This window comes from Lepidochelys kempii, chromosome 6, assembly GCF_965140265.1.
Source record: "Lepidochelys kempii isolate rLepKem1 chromosome 6, rLepKem1.hap2, whole genome shotgun sequence".
Taxonomy (NCBI): domain Eukaryota; kingdom Metazoa; phylum Chordata; order Testudines; family Cheloniidae; genus Lepidochelys; species Lepidochelys kempii.
Genome location: NC_133261.1, coordinates 109,643,948 through 109,659,526, shown reverse-complemented (window position 1 = coordinate 109,659,526; position 15,579 = coordinate 109,643,948). Strand labels below are relative to the sequence as shown.

The following is a 15,579-nucleotide window of genomic DNA, read 5'->3' as shown; positions in this document are numbered from 1 at the left end:
AGTGTGTGCTAGATCAGCATATGAAGTGGCAAGTAAGGTGGTTTTCAGAGTTTCTGCTTTAAGACTGATGAATTAAAATATTATTTTCTAATAACTTTAAATGTGCTGAGCTGATGAGCCCAAAATGTGCTCGTAACAGTGTGATTATAGGAAGAGCACGGCAAATTCAAATAAATGCAACTGTATTTATTTCATTCCAAAAGATACATATTTATTTGAATGCACAACACCACAGGAATGCAACATCACTCAGCTAAGCATATTGGGCCAAATTAATCTTTGGTGTAACATCGCTGACTTGATTTATATTGACTTCAGTGACATTCCAGTAGGGATGAATTTGACTCACACAGTGCAGAACTTGAATGTGTGGTCAAGGTTTCTCTTGCTCCTTTTTCTTTCTTACGCAGCCGTCAAACCAAGGAAATTAAATGCAAAAAACTTTATGCAACATTATAGTTCTATCTTTAGATGTTCAATGGTTAGGAAATTCAATTTTTTTTCCAGGGCAATTGTAATTCATCTACATGGAACATGTATCTTTTATACCTTAATACATACCTGTGCAAAAAGAAGCAGCTACAATTACTCTTGGGGAAAGGGTTTTGAATTTTCTGATCTTTGTACATTAAAATAAAATCTCAGTTATAAATTGATGTCCTTTTTCCCCTTTAAAGTTACAGCATAAAGAGACTAGGACTTACTTCATATAAAATTAGAATGAAAGAGCAATATTAAGCCAAATAAATCTTGTTTATTGTGTTAGCAGGCCTTTAAAAATGCATGAAATTTTCTTTGAAATCTTAAATAATTTTGACAGATAAATGTGCATACAATACCTTTCAGAACTATGGTCCAAAGTATTCATGTCATCAGGAGAAATTCTGAACTCACTTATTCGGATTCTCTCTTCAAAATGAACTTCAACTGAATAGTAGACATACACTTTACCATTAAATTTGAATTTAGGATGGAAGACAATACCTAGAAAACCTCTCTCGTCTCCTTCCCAAGGTGAGGTAAGTACGGCTTCGCTGATGTTCAGAAATGGCTTTTCCAGCCTTGACCGATCTGGGAGGTAGGTCCAAACTAAACCGACTTGTTCGGCAATGAAAAATCTGTGAGTTCCATCATGTGCATGCACCATAGCAACAGGATTCCGCAGACCATTAGCTACCTCTACTAGGCACAACTGGAGACAGCCCTCTGAATTGGCAGTCATGAACCCAAGGTTTTGATTAAGATTCTGATTTACCAGCAGGCGAGGGAAACAATAGTCCACATCATCAAGTGACAAATAGTGGCAGAACTTTGCCATATTGTTTTCCAGGGCCAATAATTCTTTGTCCATAGAGAGATAGCGAAACATGGACCTGCATTTTTGCCACACCTGCTCACAGTATTCTTGGCAAAGTCCTGCCACTGTCCGCAAGGGAGTGGAAGGATCCTCAGCATCATACAAGTGAGCAGCATAGGGGGAGCATTCCTACGGAAAGAGCGGAAACCTCAGTCACTTCAAAATGTGGCCGAAAAAATTTCACCAAAATATGTAACGTCATTTTATCACAACATGCATGTGACTCACTGTGCAAATATATTTACATACGTAAAGATCTCAGACCTTTGAAAACGATTCATCCCAACAATCAAGGTAATAACCTCAAGTACAGATGGTGGGAGCCAGGTTTCAATGAGAGTTCTCAAATGTGGATTCAGGTATTCAAGCCTGAGTGACAACACAAAAAAACTGGACCCAGGCTCATGGATATGCTTAGTGTATATCACGCCAACGTCCTAACAGAGGAAAAGTGAAGTTTTGTGTTACAGGCTCTATTGTCCAAAGATAGAGAGTCACCATCACTCTACTCCAGTGTAATGCTGGAGCAACTGCATTGAAATCTTGGAGTCACACCTGTAACTATAAAACTGGACCAACACAGAAGAATCAGGTCCCAAAATTTCCACATTGAAAGAAGCAGCAACTGAGCCATCGCTTTCTATAGCTTCCATTCTTCTTCTGCGGACAAAGGCAGGCACTGCTGTAACAGCTACATAGAGTGAGGGCCACAGGTCTGTGAGCACAAACTACATCTGAATACCCAACTACCTGACTAGCGAGTGCAAATGCATCTTGAGACCATTAAACTAGATTGTAAACTCTTAGGGTATAGAGACTATTCATGCTATGAGTAGGGCTGTACCAAATTCACAGCCATGAAAAAAAAACTACGGTCTGTGAAATCTGCTCTCCCCCCGTGAAATCTGGTCTTTTGTGTGCTTTTACCCTAATCTATACAGATTTCACTGGGGCTCCTGACCCAAAAGGGAGTTGCAGGGGCAACGCCAGGTTATTTTAGGGGGGTTGCAGTATTACCACGCTTACTTCTGCGCTGCCTTCAGAGCTGGGCGGCCAGAGAGCGGCGACTGTTGGCCAGGATCCAAGCTCTGAAGGCAGCACCCCACCAGCAGCAGTGCAGAAGTAAGGGTGGCAATACCATACCATGCCACCCTTAGTTCTGCGCTGCTGCCTTCTGAGCTGGGCAGCTGGAGAATGGTGCCTGTTGACCGAAGGCCCAGCTCTGCAGGCAGCAGCTCTGCCTTCAGAGCTGGGCTCCCGGCCAGCAGCTGCCGCGCTCCAGCTGCCCAGCTCTGACAGTAGCACTGCTGCCAGCAACAGCGCAGAAGTAAGGGTAGCAGTACCACAATCCCCCTGCAATAACCTGGCCCCTCCCAACTCCTTTTTGGGTCAGGACCCTTGCAATTACAACACGGTGAAATTTCAGATTTAAATAGTTGAAATCATGAAATTTATGATTTTTAAAATCCTATGACTGCAAAATTGACCAAAATGGACCATGAATTTGGTAGGGCCCCAGCTCTGAGATGTTACAGTGCCTATCATGAAAGGGTTCCAGTCCAGATTGGGCCCTTTGGTAGCTACTGCAACACAGATAAACAACAGTTTATGAAGATGCCCTGCTTAAGAACTGAATCAAATTCATATAAGGGTTATCTATCATGAGCACATTTTCTTGACATAAGAAGTCACTTAAATCCAGAAAATTACTTGTCTCTTACAAACTGACCAAAACACCCAATTCTCTTGGTTTTCAGGTGTTTTTTCTTGTCAAGTAATAATATATTACTTTCCACTTCTGATGCACCTTCCAGCCAAAGATATTAAAGTGCTCTATAACAATGCAATAAGCCTCAGTTGGTAAGGATTTTTAATTACAAGTGATAGATAAGTAAATTGAGAAAAAGAGAGGAAGAATGATTTATCACATATCACTAAGCCAGTCTGTGGTATAGCTGGGAAAAGAAACCAACTCTCTTGAATAAATCTGTGCTTTAATTATAGGGCCACACGTCTCCTAAGCAAAATGGGCTTAATTTAAAAAAAACAACATACAGATTAGGTCATTAGTCAATGATGAAAAGAAAAAACATCCAAGATACCTATATTTAAATTAGCTGGTAAATATACACAATTGTACTACACACAATATTTCATTTTTATAATAGTTCTGGCATCTCCCATAATAAAGCAAGGGACTATGTAACAGATCTGGTTAGTGTATAATAAGATTTCTTATTATGTCAACCTATTCATTGCAAAATGAAGGTTATTATGCTGATTGCCCTTCAAATGAACAGCAGTTAATGTGAAAAAAAGGAGATTCAATGAGACAAAACACCAAAAGTGCATCCACAGATTAACTGCACACCAATTCACTTATGCAAATGTAAAAGTGTGCAAGGCATAGCAGATAAGATGGCATATTTCCTAGTGCATTTGTTGTGGCCATGATTGAAAATTTGGTCTTAAAAGTCAAACCTTAATACAAAACAGCAAGAGAATTCCAACTTAAAACTATTATAGCATTCATACTGGCCACACATGCATAGCTCACATTGACATCAATGGAGTTTCACACGCGTATGGAGAAGAAAACAGACTCATGTTAAATGCTGTAGTACATATGGTTCTCTGACAGGGTATCTTACACTCCATATGCACCAGACACCAATATTTTGGTTTCAATACAGGAGATAAAAATGGCATAGAAGCATGAATGCCTAATTCCTTTGTTACTGTGTTTGATCCTTAGGGCTTGTCTATATGACCTGCTCGATCGATGGGCGGCAATCGATCCAGTGGGGATCGAAGATGCGATAAATCGACCGCTGAGCACTCTCTTGTTGACTCTGGTACGCCACCAGGGCGAGAAGCACAGGTGGAGTCGACGGGGGAGCGTAAGCCGTTGACTTACCACAGATCTAAGTATGTCAACTTCAGCTACATTATTCATTTCGCTGAAGTTGCGTAACTTAGATTGATTCCCCACCCACAGCGTAGACCACGCCTTAGTCTTAAGTCAGTGTTAATAACAGAAGATATTGTGGATAACCTTATATGCAAGTCATAACACATCTGTGGTGCCATTTGTATACACACAGTAACATCCCATTGGAAGTGATGTACAAAAGATTAACGACCAGCCAGATTCTGCACTGAACCATGTTTCTGTAGTATTTTCCACTACTAAAATGCTCAAAGTTGGGAGACCTTCTGATTCTGAATCCGAAACACAAGACGCCTGATCTTGAAATTCTTTGCTTGTGAATCAAGTGGTGCATCCAACCCCTAATGCTACTTTATTTGTTGTGTTCAGTTAGTTATAACGTTGACTGACTTTGCACTGAATTCATGGCACAGCATGACCAGCAGATCTACATTCTCTTCTACAAATTACAAGCTACACTGTTTTATTAATGCTTTTAATTGAACTCTTCTAGGTCTTGATCCAGAGCACATGGAAGCTAGTGGACAAGACTGGGCAGGCCAATACCATGATAAGAATTGAAAGAAACACTGTCACTAATTTAAGTAGCTGGCTGGATATGTCTCAGTTATTTAGGCAGCTAACTTACAGAGTTACAAAAAATATTTACCTAAGGATTGACATTAATTGCAACAATTAGAATCAGGATTTGGTACTCAGATCCAGCAATGATTTACCTGTGGTATCAGTCTGGCAGTTCTGATGCAAGTTTTGAGAAAAGTGTTCTACTTTCCACTTAAACTTTGATATTTCTTATCAATTTCAACCTAGGAAGCACAATACTCTTACTTTTAAAAATTATATACTTATTTAGGAGGTTGTAGTTTAATGGGAATCAAAGCCTTTGCCCTCCATCTCTTTACAAAAGTTTTCAGCAGGCTGTACCCATACATGTAATTATTTTCACTTTATATAGTTTGTCCTCAGCCCCTTCCTTGCTGCTTTGCAGCACTAAAGCAGCCTTAACTGGTCCCTTGAAAATTTCACCTGTGATGGAAAGCTTTTGAACAGCATAAAGCAGGGATTGGCAAACTTTGGAACGCAGCCTGTCAGGGAAATCCGCTGGTGGGCCGGGACCATTTGTTTACCTGCAGCATCCACAGGTTCGGCTGATCACAGCTCCCACTGCCTCGGTTAGGAAGGGGACGGGTAGCAGGGGGTGCAGTGTCACCTGGCCAAGTGGGCGCTGCGGGAAGGGAAGAGGAAGCAGGGGGTGCAGTGTCTCCAGGCCGAGCGGGCCCTGCGGGAAGGGGAAGCGGAAAGGGAGCAGGGGGCCTGGTGTCACCGGGCGGAGCGGGCGCTGCGGGAAGGGGAGGGGAGCAGGAGGCGCGGTGTCATCGGGCAGAGTGGGCACCGCGGGAAGGGAGGGAGGAGCAGGGGGAGCGGTGTCACCTGGCCGAGCGGGCGCTGCGGGAAGGGGAGGGACACCAGGGGGCGCGGTGTCACTGGGCTGAGCGGGCGCTGCGGGAAGGGGAGCAGAGGGCGCGGTGTCACCGGGCCGAGCGGGCGCTGCGGGAAGGGGAGCAGGGGGTGCGGTGTCACCGGGCCGAGCGGGCGCTGCGGAAAGGGGAGGGGAGCTGGGGGCTTGGGGTCACCGGGCCGAGCGGGCGCCGCGGGAAGCGGAAAGGGAGCCGGGGGCGCGGGGTCACCGGGCCGAGCGGGCGCCGCGGGAAGCGGAAAGGGAGCCGGGGGCGCGGGGTCACCGGGCCGAGCGGGCGCCGCGGGAAGGGAAGAGGAGCAGGGGGCGCGGGGTCACCGGGCAGAGCGGGTGCTGCGGGAAGAGGAGCAGGGGGCGCGGGGTCACCGGGCAGAGCGGGTGCTGCGGGAAGAGGAGCAGGGGGCGCGGGGTCACCGGGCAGAGCGGGTGCTGCGGGAAGAGGAGCAGGGGGCGCGGGGTCACCGGGCCGAGCGGGCGCTGCAGGAAGGGGAGGGGAACCGGGGGCGCGGGGTCACCGGGCCGGGCGGGCGCCGCGGGAAGGGGAGGAGGAGCAGGGGGTGCGGTGTCACCGGGCCGAGCGGGCGCTGCGGGAAGGGGAGGGACACCAGAGGGCGCGGTGTCACCGGGCCGAGCGGGCGCTGCGGGAAGGGGAGGGACACCAGAGGGCGCGGTGTCACCGGGCCGAGCGGGCGCTGCGGGAAGGGGAGGGACACCAGAGGGCGCGGTGTCACCGGGCCGAGCGGGCGCTGCGGGAAGGGGAGCAGAGGGCGCGGTGTCACCGGGCCGAGCGGGCGCTGCGGGAAGGGGAGCAGAGGGCGCGGTGTCACCGGGCCGAGCGGGCGCTGCGGGAAGGGGAGCAGAGGGCGCGGTGTCACCGGGCCGAGCGGGCGCTGCGGGAAGGGGAGGGGAGCCGGGGGCGCGGGGTCACTGGGCCGAGCGGGCGCTGCGGAAAGGGGAGAGGAGCCGGGGGCGCGGGGTCACCGGGCCGAGCGGGCGCTGCGGGAAGCGGAAAGGGAGCCGGGGGTGCGGGGTCACCGGGCCGAGCGGGCGCTGCGGGAAGGGGAGAGGAGCCGGGGGCGCGGGGTCACCGGGCCGAGCGGGCGCTGCGGGAAGCGGAAAGGGAGCCGGGGGTGCGGGGTCACCAGGCCGAACGGGCGCTGTGGGAAGGGGAGGGGAGCCGGGGGTGTGGGGTCACCGGGCGGAGCCGGCGCCGCGGGAAGGGGAGAGGAGCCGGGGGCGCGGGGTCACCGGGCTGAACGGGCGTTGCGGGAAGGGGAGCTGGGGGCGCGGGGTCACCGGGCCGAGCGGGCGCTGCGGGAAGGGGAGCCGGGGGCGCGGGGTCACCGGGCCGAGCGGGCGCCGCGGGAAGGGAAGGGGAGCAAGGGGCGCGGGGTCACCGGGCAGAGCGGGTGCTGCGGGAAGGGGAGCCGGGGGCGCGGGGTCACCGGGCCGAGCAGGTGCTGCGGGAAGGGGAGAGGAGCCGGGGGCGCGGTGTCACCGGGCCGAGCGGGCGCTGTGGGAAGGGAAGTGGAGCAGGGGGCGCGGTGTCACCGGGCCGAGCGGGCGCCGCGGGAAGGGAAGGGGAGCAGGGGGCGCGGGGTCACCGGGCCGAGCGGGCGCTGCGGGAAGGGGAGAGGAGCCGGGGGCGCGGGGTGACCGGGCTGAGCGGGCGCCGCGGGAAGGGGAGAGGAGCCGGGGGCGCGGGGTCACCGGGCTGAGCGGGCGCCGCGGGAAGGGGAGCCGGGGGCGCGGGGTCACCGGGCCGAGCGGGCGCTGCGGGAAGGGGAGCCGGGGGCGCGGGGTCACCGGGCCGAGCGGGCGCCGCGGGAAGGGAAGGGGAGCAGGGGGCGTGGGGTCACCGGGCAGAGCGGGCGCTGCGGGAAGGGGAGCCGGGGGCGCGGGGTCACCGGGCAGAGCGGGCGCCGCGGGAAGGGAAGGGGAGCAGGGGGCGCGGGGTCACCGGGCAGAGCGGGCGCTGCGGGAAGGAGAGTCGGGGGCGCGGGGTCACCGGGCCGAGCGGGCGCTGCGGGAAGGGGAGAGGAGCCGGGGGCGCGGGGTCACCGGGCGGAGCCGGCGCTGCGGGAAGGGGAGAGGAGCCGGGGGCGCGGGGTCACCGGGCGGAGCCGGCGCTGCGGGAAGGGGAGAGGAGCCGGGGGCGCGGGGTCACTGGGCCGAGCGGGCGCCGCGGGAAGGGGAGAGGAGCCGGGGGCGCGGGGTCACCGGGCTGAGCGGGCGCCGCGGGAAGGGGAGCCGGGGGCGCGGGGTCACCGGGCCGAGCGGGCGCTGCGGGAAGGGGAGCCGGGGGCGCGGGGTCACCGGGCCGAGCGGGCGCCGCGGGAAGGGAAGGGGAGCAGGGGGCGTGGGGTCACCGGGCAGAGCGGGCGGTGCGGGAAGGGGAGCCGGGGGCGCGGGGTCACCGGGCAGAGCGGGCGGTGCGGGAAGGGGAGCCGGGGGCGCGGGGTCACCGGGCAGAGCGGGCACCGCGGGAAGGGAAGGGGAGCCGGGGGCGCGGGGTCACCGGGCAGAGCGGGCGCTGCGGGAAGGGGAGCCGGGGGCGCGGGGTCACCAGACCGAGCGGGTGCTGCGGGAAGGGGAGCCGGGGGCGCGGTGTCACCGGGCCGAGCGGGCGCTGCGGGAAGGAAAGGGGAGCCGGGGGCGCGGGGTCACCGGGCCGAGCGGGCGCTGTGGGAAGGGAAGGGGAGCCGGGGGCGCGGGGCCACCGGGCCGAGCGGGCGCTGTGGGAAGGGAAGGGGAGCCGGGGGCGCGGGGTCACCGGGCCGAGCGGGTGCTGCGGGAAGGGGAGCCGGGGGCGCGGGGTCACCGGGCCGAGCGGGTGCTGCGGGAAGGGGAGCCGGGGGCGCGGGGTCACCGGGCCGAGCGGGTGCTGCGGGAAGGGGAGAGGAGCCGGGGGCGCGGTGTCACCGGGCCGAGCGGGCGCTGTGGGAAGGGAAGGGAAGGGGAGCCGGGGGCGCGGGGCCACTGGGCCGAGCGGGCGCTGAGGGAAGGGAAGGGGAGCCGGGGGCGCGGGGTCACCGGGCCGAGCGGGTGCTGCGGGAAGGGGAGCCGGGGGCGCGGGGTCACCGGGCCGAGCGGGTGCTGCGGGAAGGGGAGAGGAGCCGGGGGCGCGGTGTCACTGGGCCGAGCGGGTGCTGCGGGAAGGGAAGGGGAGCCGGGGGCGCGGGGTCACCGGGCCGAGCGGGTGCTGCGGGAAGGGGAGCCGGGGGCGCGGGGTCACCGGGCCGAGCGGGTGCTGCGGGAAGGGGAGCCGGGGGCGCGGGGTCACCGGGCCGAGCGGGTGCTGCGGGAAGGGGAGAGGAGCCGGGGGCGCGGTGTCACCGGGCCGAGCGGGCGCTGTGGGAAGGGAAGGGGAGCCGGGGGCGCGGGGTCACCGGGCAGAGCGGGCGCTGCGGGAACGGGAGCCGGGGGCGCGGGGTCACCGGGCCGAGCGGGCGCTGCGGGAAGGGGAGAGGAGCCGGGGGCGCGGGGTCACCGGGCAGAGCGGGCGCTGCGGGAAGGGGAGCAGGGGGCGTGGGGTCACCGGGCAGAGCGGGCGGTGCGGGAAGGGGAGCCGGGGGCGCGGTGTCACCGGGCCGAGCGGGCGCTGCGGGAAGGGAAGGGGAGCCGGGGGCGCGGGGTCACCGGGCCGAGCGGGCGCTGTGGGAAGGGAAGGGGAGCCGGGGGCGCGGGGTCACTGGGCCGAGCGGGCGCTGTGGGAAGGGAAGGGGAGCCGGGGGCGCGGGGTCACCGGGCCGAGCGGGTGCTGCGGGAAGGGGAGCCGGGGGCGCGGGGTCACCGGGCCGAGCGGGTGCTACGGGAAGGGGAGAGGAGTCGGGGGCGCGGTGTCACCGGGCCGAGCGGGCGCTGTGGGAAGGGAAGGGAAGGGGAGCCGGGGGCGCGGGGCCACTGGGCCGAGCGGGCGCTGTGGGAAGGGAAGGGGAGCCGGGGGCGCGGGGTCACCGGGCCGAGCGGGTGCTGCGGGAAGGGGAGCCGGGGGCGCGGGGTCACCGGGCCGAGCGGGTGCTGCGGGAAGGGGAGAGGAGCCGGGGGCGCGGTGTCACCGGGCCGAGCGGGCGCTGTGGGAAGGGAAGGGAAGGGGAGCCGGGGGCGCGGGGCCACTGGGCCGAGCGGGCGCTGTGGGAAGGGAAGGGGAGCCGGGGGCGCGGGGTCACCGGGCCGAGCGGGTGCTGCGGGAAGGGGAGCCGGGGGCGCGGGGTCACCGGGCCGAGCGGGTGCTGCGGGAAGGGGAGAGGAGCCAGGGGCGCGGTGTCACCGGGCCGAGCGGGTGCTGCGGGAAGGGAAGGGGAGCCGGGGGCGCGGGGTCACCGGGCCGAGCGGGTGCTGCGGGAAGGGGAGCCGGGGGCGCGGGGTCACCGGGCCGAGCGGGTGCTGCGGGAAGGGGAGAGGAGCCGGGGGCGCGGTGTCACCGGGCCGAGCGGGCGCTGTGGGAAGGGAAGGGGAGCAGGGGGCGCGGTGTCACCGGGCCGAGCGGGCGCTGTGGGAAGGGAAGGGGAGCCGGGGGCGCGGGGTCACCGGGCCGAGCGGGCGCTGTGGGAAGGGGAGCCGGGGGCGCGGGGTCACCGGGCCGAGCGGGCGCTGCGGGAAGGGGAGAGGAGCCGGGGGCGCGGGGTCACCGGGCCGAGCGGGCGCCGCGGGAAGGGGAGAGGAGCCGGGGGCGCGGGGTCACCGGGCCGAGCGGGCGCCGCGGGAAGGGGAGAGGAGCCGGGGGCGCGGGGTCACCGGGCCGAGCGGGCGCCGCGGGAAGGGGAGCCGGGGGCGCGGGGTCACCGGGCCGAGCGGGCGCCGCGGGAAGGGGAGCCGGGGGCGCGGGGTCACCGGGCCGAGCGGGCGCCGCGGGAAGGGGAGCCGGGGGCGCGGGGTCACCGGGCCGAGCGGGCGCTGCGGGAAGGGGAGCCGGGGGCGAGGGGTCACCGGGCCGAGCGGGCGCCGCGGGAAGGGGAGAGGAGCCGGGGGCGCGGGGTCACCGGGCCGAGCGGGCGCTGTGGGAAGGGGAGCCGGGGGCGCGGGGTCACCGGGCCGAGCGGGCGCTGCGGGAAGGGGAGCAGGGGGCGCGGGGTCACCGGGCCGAGCGGGCGCCGCGGGAAGGGGAGAGGAGCCGGGGGCGCGGGGTCACCGGGCCGAGCGGGCGCCGCGGGAAGGGGAGAGGAGCCGAGGGCGCGGGGTCACCGGGCCGAGCGGGCGCTGTGGGAAGGGGAGCCGGGGGCGCGGGGTCATCGGGCCGAGCGGGCGCTGCGGGAAGGGGAGCCGGGGGTGCGGGGTCACCGGGCCGAGCGGGCGCTGCAGGAAGGGGAGCCGGGGGCGCGGGGTCACCGGGCCGAGCGGGCGCCGCGGGAAGGGGAGCCGGGGGCGCGGGGTCACCGGGCCGAGCGGGCGCCGCGGGAAGGGGAGGGGAGCCGGGGGCGCGGGGTCACCGGGCCGAGCGGGCGCTGCGGGAAGGGGAGCAGGGGGCGCGGGGTCACCGGGCCGGGCGGGCGCCGCGGGCGCGGTGTCACCGGGCCGAGCGGGCGCTGCGGGAAGGGGAGCAGGGGGCGCGGGGTCACCGGGCAGAGCGGGCGCCGCGGGAAGGGGAGCAGGGGGCGCGGGGTCACCGGGCAGAGCGGGCGCCGCGGGAAGGGGAGGGGAGCCGGGGGCGCGGGGTCACCGGGCCGAGCGGGCGCTGCGGGAAGGGGAGCCGGGGGGCGCGGGGTCACCGGGCCGAGCGGGCGCCGCGGGAAGGGGAGAGGAGCCGGGGGCGCGGGGTCACCGGGCCGAGCGGGCGCTGTGGGAAGGGAAGGGGAGCCGGGGGCGCGGGGTCACCGGGCCGAGCGGGTGCTGCGGGAAGGGGAGCCGGGGGCGCGGGGTCTCCGGGCCGAGCGGGTGCTGCGGGAAGGGGAGCCGGGGGCGCGGGGTCACCGGGCCGAGCGGGTGCTGCGGGAAGGGGAGCCGGGGGCGCGGGGTCACCGGGCCGAGCGGGTGCTGCGGGAAGGGGAGCCGGGGGCGCGGGCTCACCGGGCAGAGCGGGCGCCGCGGGAAGGGGAGACGAGCCGGGGGCGCGGGGTCACCGGGCCGAGCGGGCGTTGCGGGAAGGGAAGGGGAGCAGGGGGCGCGGGGTCACCGGGCAGAGCGGGCGGTGCGGGAAGGGGAGCAGGGGGCGCGGTGTCACCGGGCCGAGCGGGCGCTGTGGGAAGGGAAGGGGAGCCGGGGGCGCGGGGTCACCGGGCCGAGCGGGCGCTGCGGGAAGGGGAGCCGGGGGCGCGGGGTCACCGGGCCGAGCGGGCGCCGCGGGAAGGGGAGAGGAGCCGGGGGCGCGGGGTCACCGGGCCGAGCGGGCGCTGTGGGAAGGGAAGGGGAGCCGGGGGCGCGGGGTCACCGGGCCGAGCGGGTGCTGCGGGAAGGGGAGCCGGGGGCGCGGGGTCTCCGGGCCGAGCGGGTGCTGCGGGAAGGGGAGCCGGGGGCGCGGGGTCACCGGGCCGAGCGGGTGCTGCGGGAAGGGGAGCCGGGGGCGCGGGGTCACCGGGCCGAGCGGGTGCTGCGGGAAGGGGAGAGGAGCCGGGGGTGCGGTGTCACCGGGCCGAGCGGGCGCCGCGGGAAGGGAAGGGGAGCAGGGGGCGCGGGCTCACCGGGCAGAGCGGGCGCCGCGGGAAGGGGAGACGAGCCGGGGGCGCGGGGTCACCGGGCCGAGCGGGCGTTGCGGGAACGGAAGGGGAGCAGGGGGCGCGGGGTCACCGGGCAGAGCGGGCGGTGCGGGAAGGGGAGCAGGGGGCGCGGTGTCACCGGGCCGAGCGGGCGCTGTGGGAAGGGAAGGGGAGCCGGGGGCGCGGGGTCACCGGGCCGAGCGGGTGCTGCGGGAAGGGGAGCCGGGGGGGCGGGGTCACCGGGCCGAGCGGGTGCTGCGGGAAGGGGAGCCGGGGGCGCGGGGTCACCGGGCCGAGCGGGTGCTGCGGGAAGGGGAGCCGGGGGCGCGGGGTCACCGGGCCGAGCGGGTGCTGCGGGAAGGGGAGCCGGGGGCGCGGGGTCACCGGGCCGAGCGGGCGCCGCGGGAAGGGGAGAGGAGCCGGGGGCGCGGGGTCACCGGGCCGAGCGGGCGCTGCGGGAAGGGGAGCCGGGGGCGCGGGGTCACCGGGCCGAGCGGGCGCTGCGGGAAGGGGAGCCGGGGGCGCGGGGTCACCGGGCCGAGCGGGCGCTGCGGGAAGGGGAGAGGAGCCGGGGGCGCGGGGTCACCGGGCAGAGCGGGCGCTGCGGGAAGGGGAGCCGGGGGCGCGGGGTCACCGGGCCGAGCGGGTGCTGCGGGAAGGGGAGAGGAGCCGGGGGCGCGGTGTCACCGGGCCGAGCGGGCGCTGTGGGAAGGGAAGGGAAGGGGAGCCGGGGGCGCGGGGCCACTGGGCCGAGCGGGCGCTGTGGGAAGGGAAGGGGAGCCGGGGGCGCGGGGCCACCGGGCCGAGCGGGTGCTGCGGGAAGGGGAGCCGGGGGCGCGGGGTCACCGGGCCGAGCGGGTGCTGCGGGAAGGGGAGAGGAGCCAGGGGCACGGTGTCACCGGGCCGAGCGGGTGCTGCGGGAAGGGAAGGGGAGCCGGGGGCGCGGGGTCACCGGGCCGAGCGGGTGCTGCGGGAAGGGGAGCCGGGGGCGCGGGGTCACCGGGCCGAGCGGGTGCTGCGGGAAGGGGAGAGGAGCCGGGGGCGCGGTGTCACCGGGCCGAGCGGGCGCTGTGGGAAGGGAAGGGGAGCAGGGGGCGCGGTGTCACCGGGCCGAGCGGGCGCTGTGGGAAGGGAAGGGGAGCCGGGGGCGCGGGGTCACCGGGCCGAGCGGGCGCCGCGGGAAGGGGAGAGGAGCCGGGGGCGCGGGGTCACCGGGCCGAGCGGGCGCTGTGGGAAGTGGAGCCGGGGGCGCGGGGTCACCGGGCCGAGCGGGCGCTGCGGGAAGGGGAGAGGAGCCGGGGGCGCGGGGTCACCGGGCCGAGCGGGCGCCGCGGGAAGGGGAGAGGAGCCGGGGGCGCGGGGTCACCGGGCCGAGCGGGCGCCGCGGGAAGGGGAGAGGAGCCGGGGGCGCGGGGTCACCGGGCCGAGCGGGCGCCGCGGGAAGGGGAGCCGGGGGCGCGGGGTCACCGGGCCGAGCGGGCGCCGCGGGAAGGGGAGCCGGGGGCGCGGGGTCACCGGGCCGAGCGGGCGCCGCGGGAAGGGAAGGGGAGCCGGGGGCGCGGGGTCACCGGGCCGAGCGGGCGCCGCGGGAAGGGAAGGGGAGCCGGGGGCGCGGGGTCACCTGGCAGAGCAGGTCCTGCAGGTGGCTGGCGCAGGCGGCGTAGTCAGTCTGGGCCAGGCGGCCGCTCAGGCTGTAGTACCGCTTCATCAGCGCCCGGTCCTGCTCCACGTCGCAGCAGCCGAAGTCCGAGTACTGCACGCAGAAGTCGAGCGGCTGCGGCGGCCTGAAGGGCGGCTTGAAGTCCAGGCACTGCGGGTGGGGTCGCACCTGGCCTAGCCCGGCCAGCAGCAGCAGCGCCAGGAGCGGGGGCCGCGGCCCCGGCTCCGGCCCGGCCCCCCCGGGACCCGGCGCCGCCCTGCCATGTGCCATGCTGGGCGTTGGGCTCAGTGCGGGCGGCAGCCTGGCCCCCGCCCGCTCCCTCGCCCCGCCAGGGCGGGCTCGGGTTATGCAATCCCCCGGGCCGCCCCTTTGGCTGCACGTCGCCCGGCCGCTCCCACCCCTCCGGCGCTCGGGGCAGCCTGGCTGCGCCGGAACCCAGCGGGCCGGCAGAGGCGATGCGCCGGCGGCTGGGGCGGGAGCTGGCCGGTCCCGCTCTCTCCTGCTAACGGTGCCCTAGGGCCGGGGGCCCCGGCGTCAGGCTGAAGCGCCGCCCCGGCTCTGGGCAGAGCCAAGAGCAGCTGCAGGGAAGGAAGCGCACGTAGAAGAAGCAATTTTCGCAAAGAAATATGGGCTGCGGCTCCCGGGGGGGCAGCTCCACATAGCTCAGGGCTGTGAGCATTTCACCCCCCAGCCTATGGCGACACATAAAACCCCACAGAGACATAGGTGCTGCTGCGGCCCTTCCGATATTACAGCCACCGGCGGGGTTCTCCCAACTCCACCTCCACAAGAGGCCATGGCTAGGAGAATTCCTCACTCCAGCTGGCACTGTCTACACCAGGGACTCAGTCAGTTTAGCTACCTGGGGATTTTTCACACCCCTGCGCAAAGCTGGGTCAATCTGATTTTGTCCTGTTGTCCAGCCCTAAGAGATGTATTTAGGTCAATTTAACCCCCAGAGTAGACACCCCAAGGTGGATGGAAGAATTCTAGCTACGGCCTTTCGGGGAGGTGGATTAACTACAGCAATGGAAAAAGCCCTTCTGTCACTGAAGCGAGTGTCTATGCCACAGGTTGCTAACCCTCCCAGATTGGCCTTCTGGAATCGGCCTCAATCTCCCGGAGCAATCTGGGAGATTTTAATAGGCCAAAAGTCCAGTTGGTGGGGCTAAGGCAGGCTTCCTACCTGCCCTGGTTCCGCGTGGCTCCCTGAAGCAGCTGGCATGTTCCTGCGGCTCCTAGGTGCAGGGTCAATCAAGGAGGCTCTGCATGCAGCCCTGCCCAGAGCACTGGCTCTGCAGCTCCCATTGACTGGGAACCACAGCCAATGGGAGCTGCAGGGGTGGGGTCTCCAGGCAGGGGCAGCGTGCCGGGCCGCCTGGCAACCCTTGAGCCAAAGTTCCTGGCCTGCCGGCCGCTTCCAGGAGCCGCCTCAGGTAAGTGCTGCCTGGCCAGAGCCCACACACCAGCTCTGAGCCCCTTCCCGCACCCAAACTCCCTCCC

The 15,579-nt window shown here is 65.5% G+C and overlaps 1 protein-coding gene across 4 annotated transcripts in view; it reads right to left on the bottom strand.

Moving 5' to 3' along the window:
• Window positions 1-14,543, bottom strand: part of HHIPL1 (HHIP like 1) — a 39,659-nt gene extending 25,116 nt beyond the window's left edge. The window contains exons 1-2 of one of the 4 annotated variants that reach the window (XM_073349623.1): window positions 14,038-14,543; window positions 840-1,486 (exon numbers count right to left, since the gene is read on the bottom strand). In XM_073349623.1, coding sequence (XP_073205724.1) covers window positions 840-1,486; window positions 14,038-14,346 — 956 coding nt within the window. In that variant the 5' untranslated portion in view covers window positions 14,347-14,543. The remainder of the gene's footprint in view (window positions 1-839; window positions 1,487-14,037) is intronic. The other 3 variants (XM_073349622.1, XM_073349621.1, XM_073349620.1) reach the window with 3 other exon arrangements.
• Window positions 14,544-15,579: the final 1,036 nt, after the last annotated feature.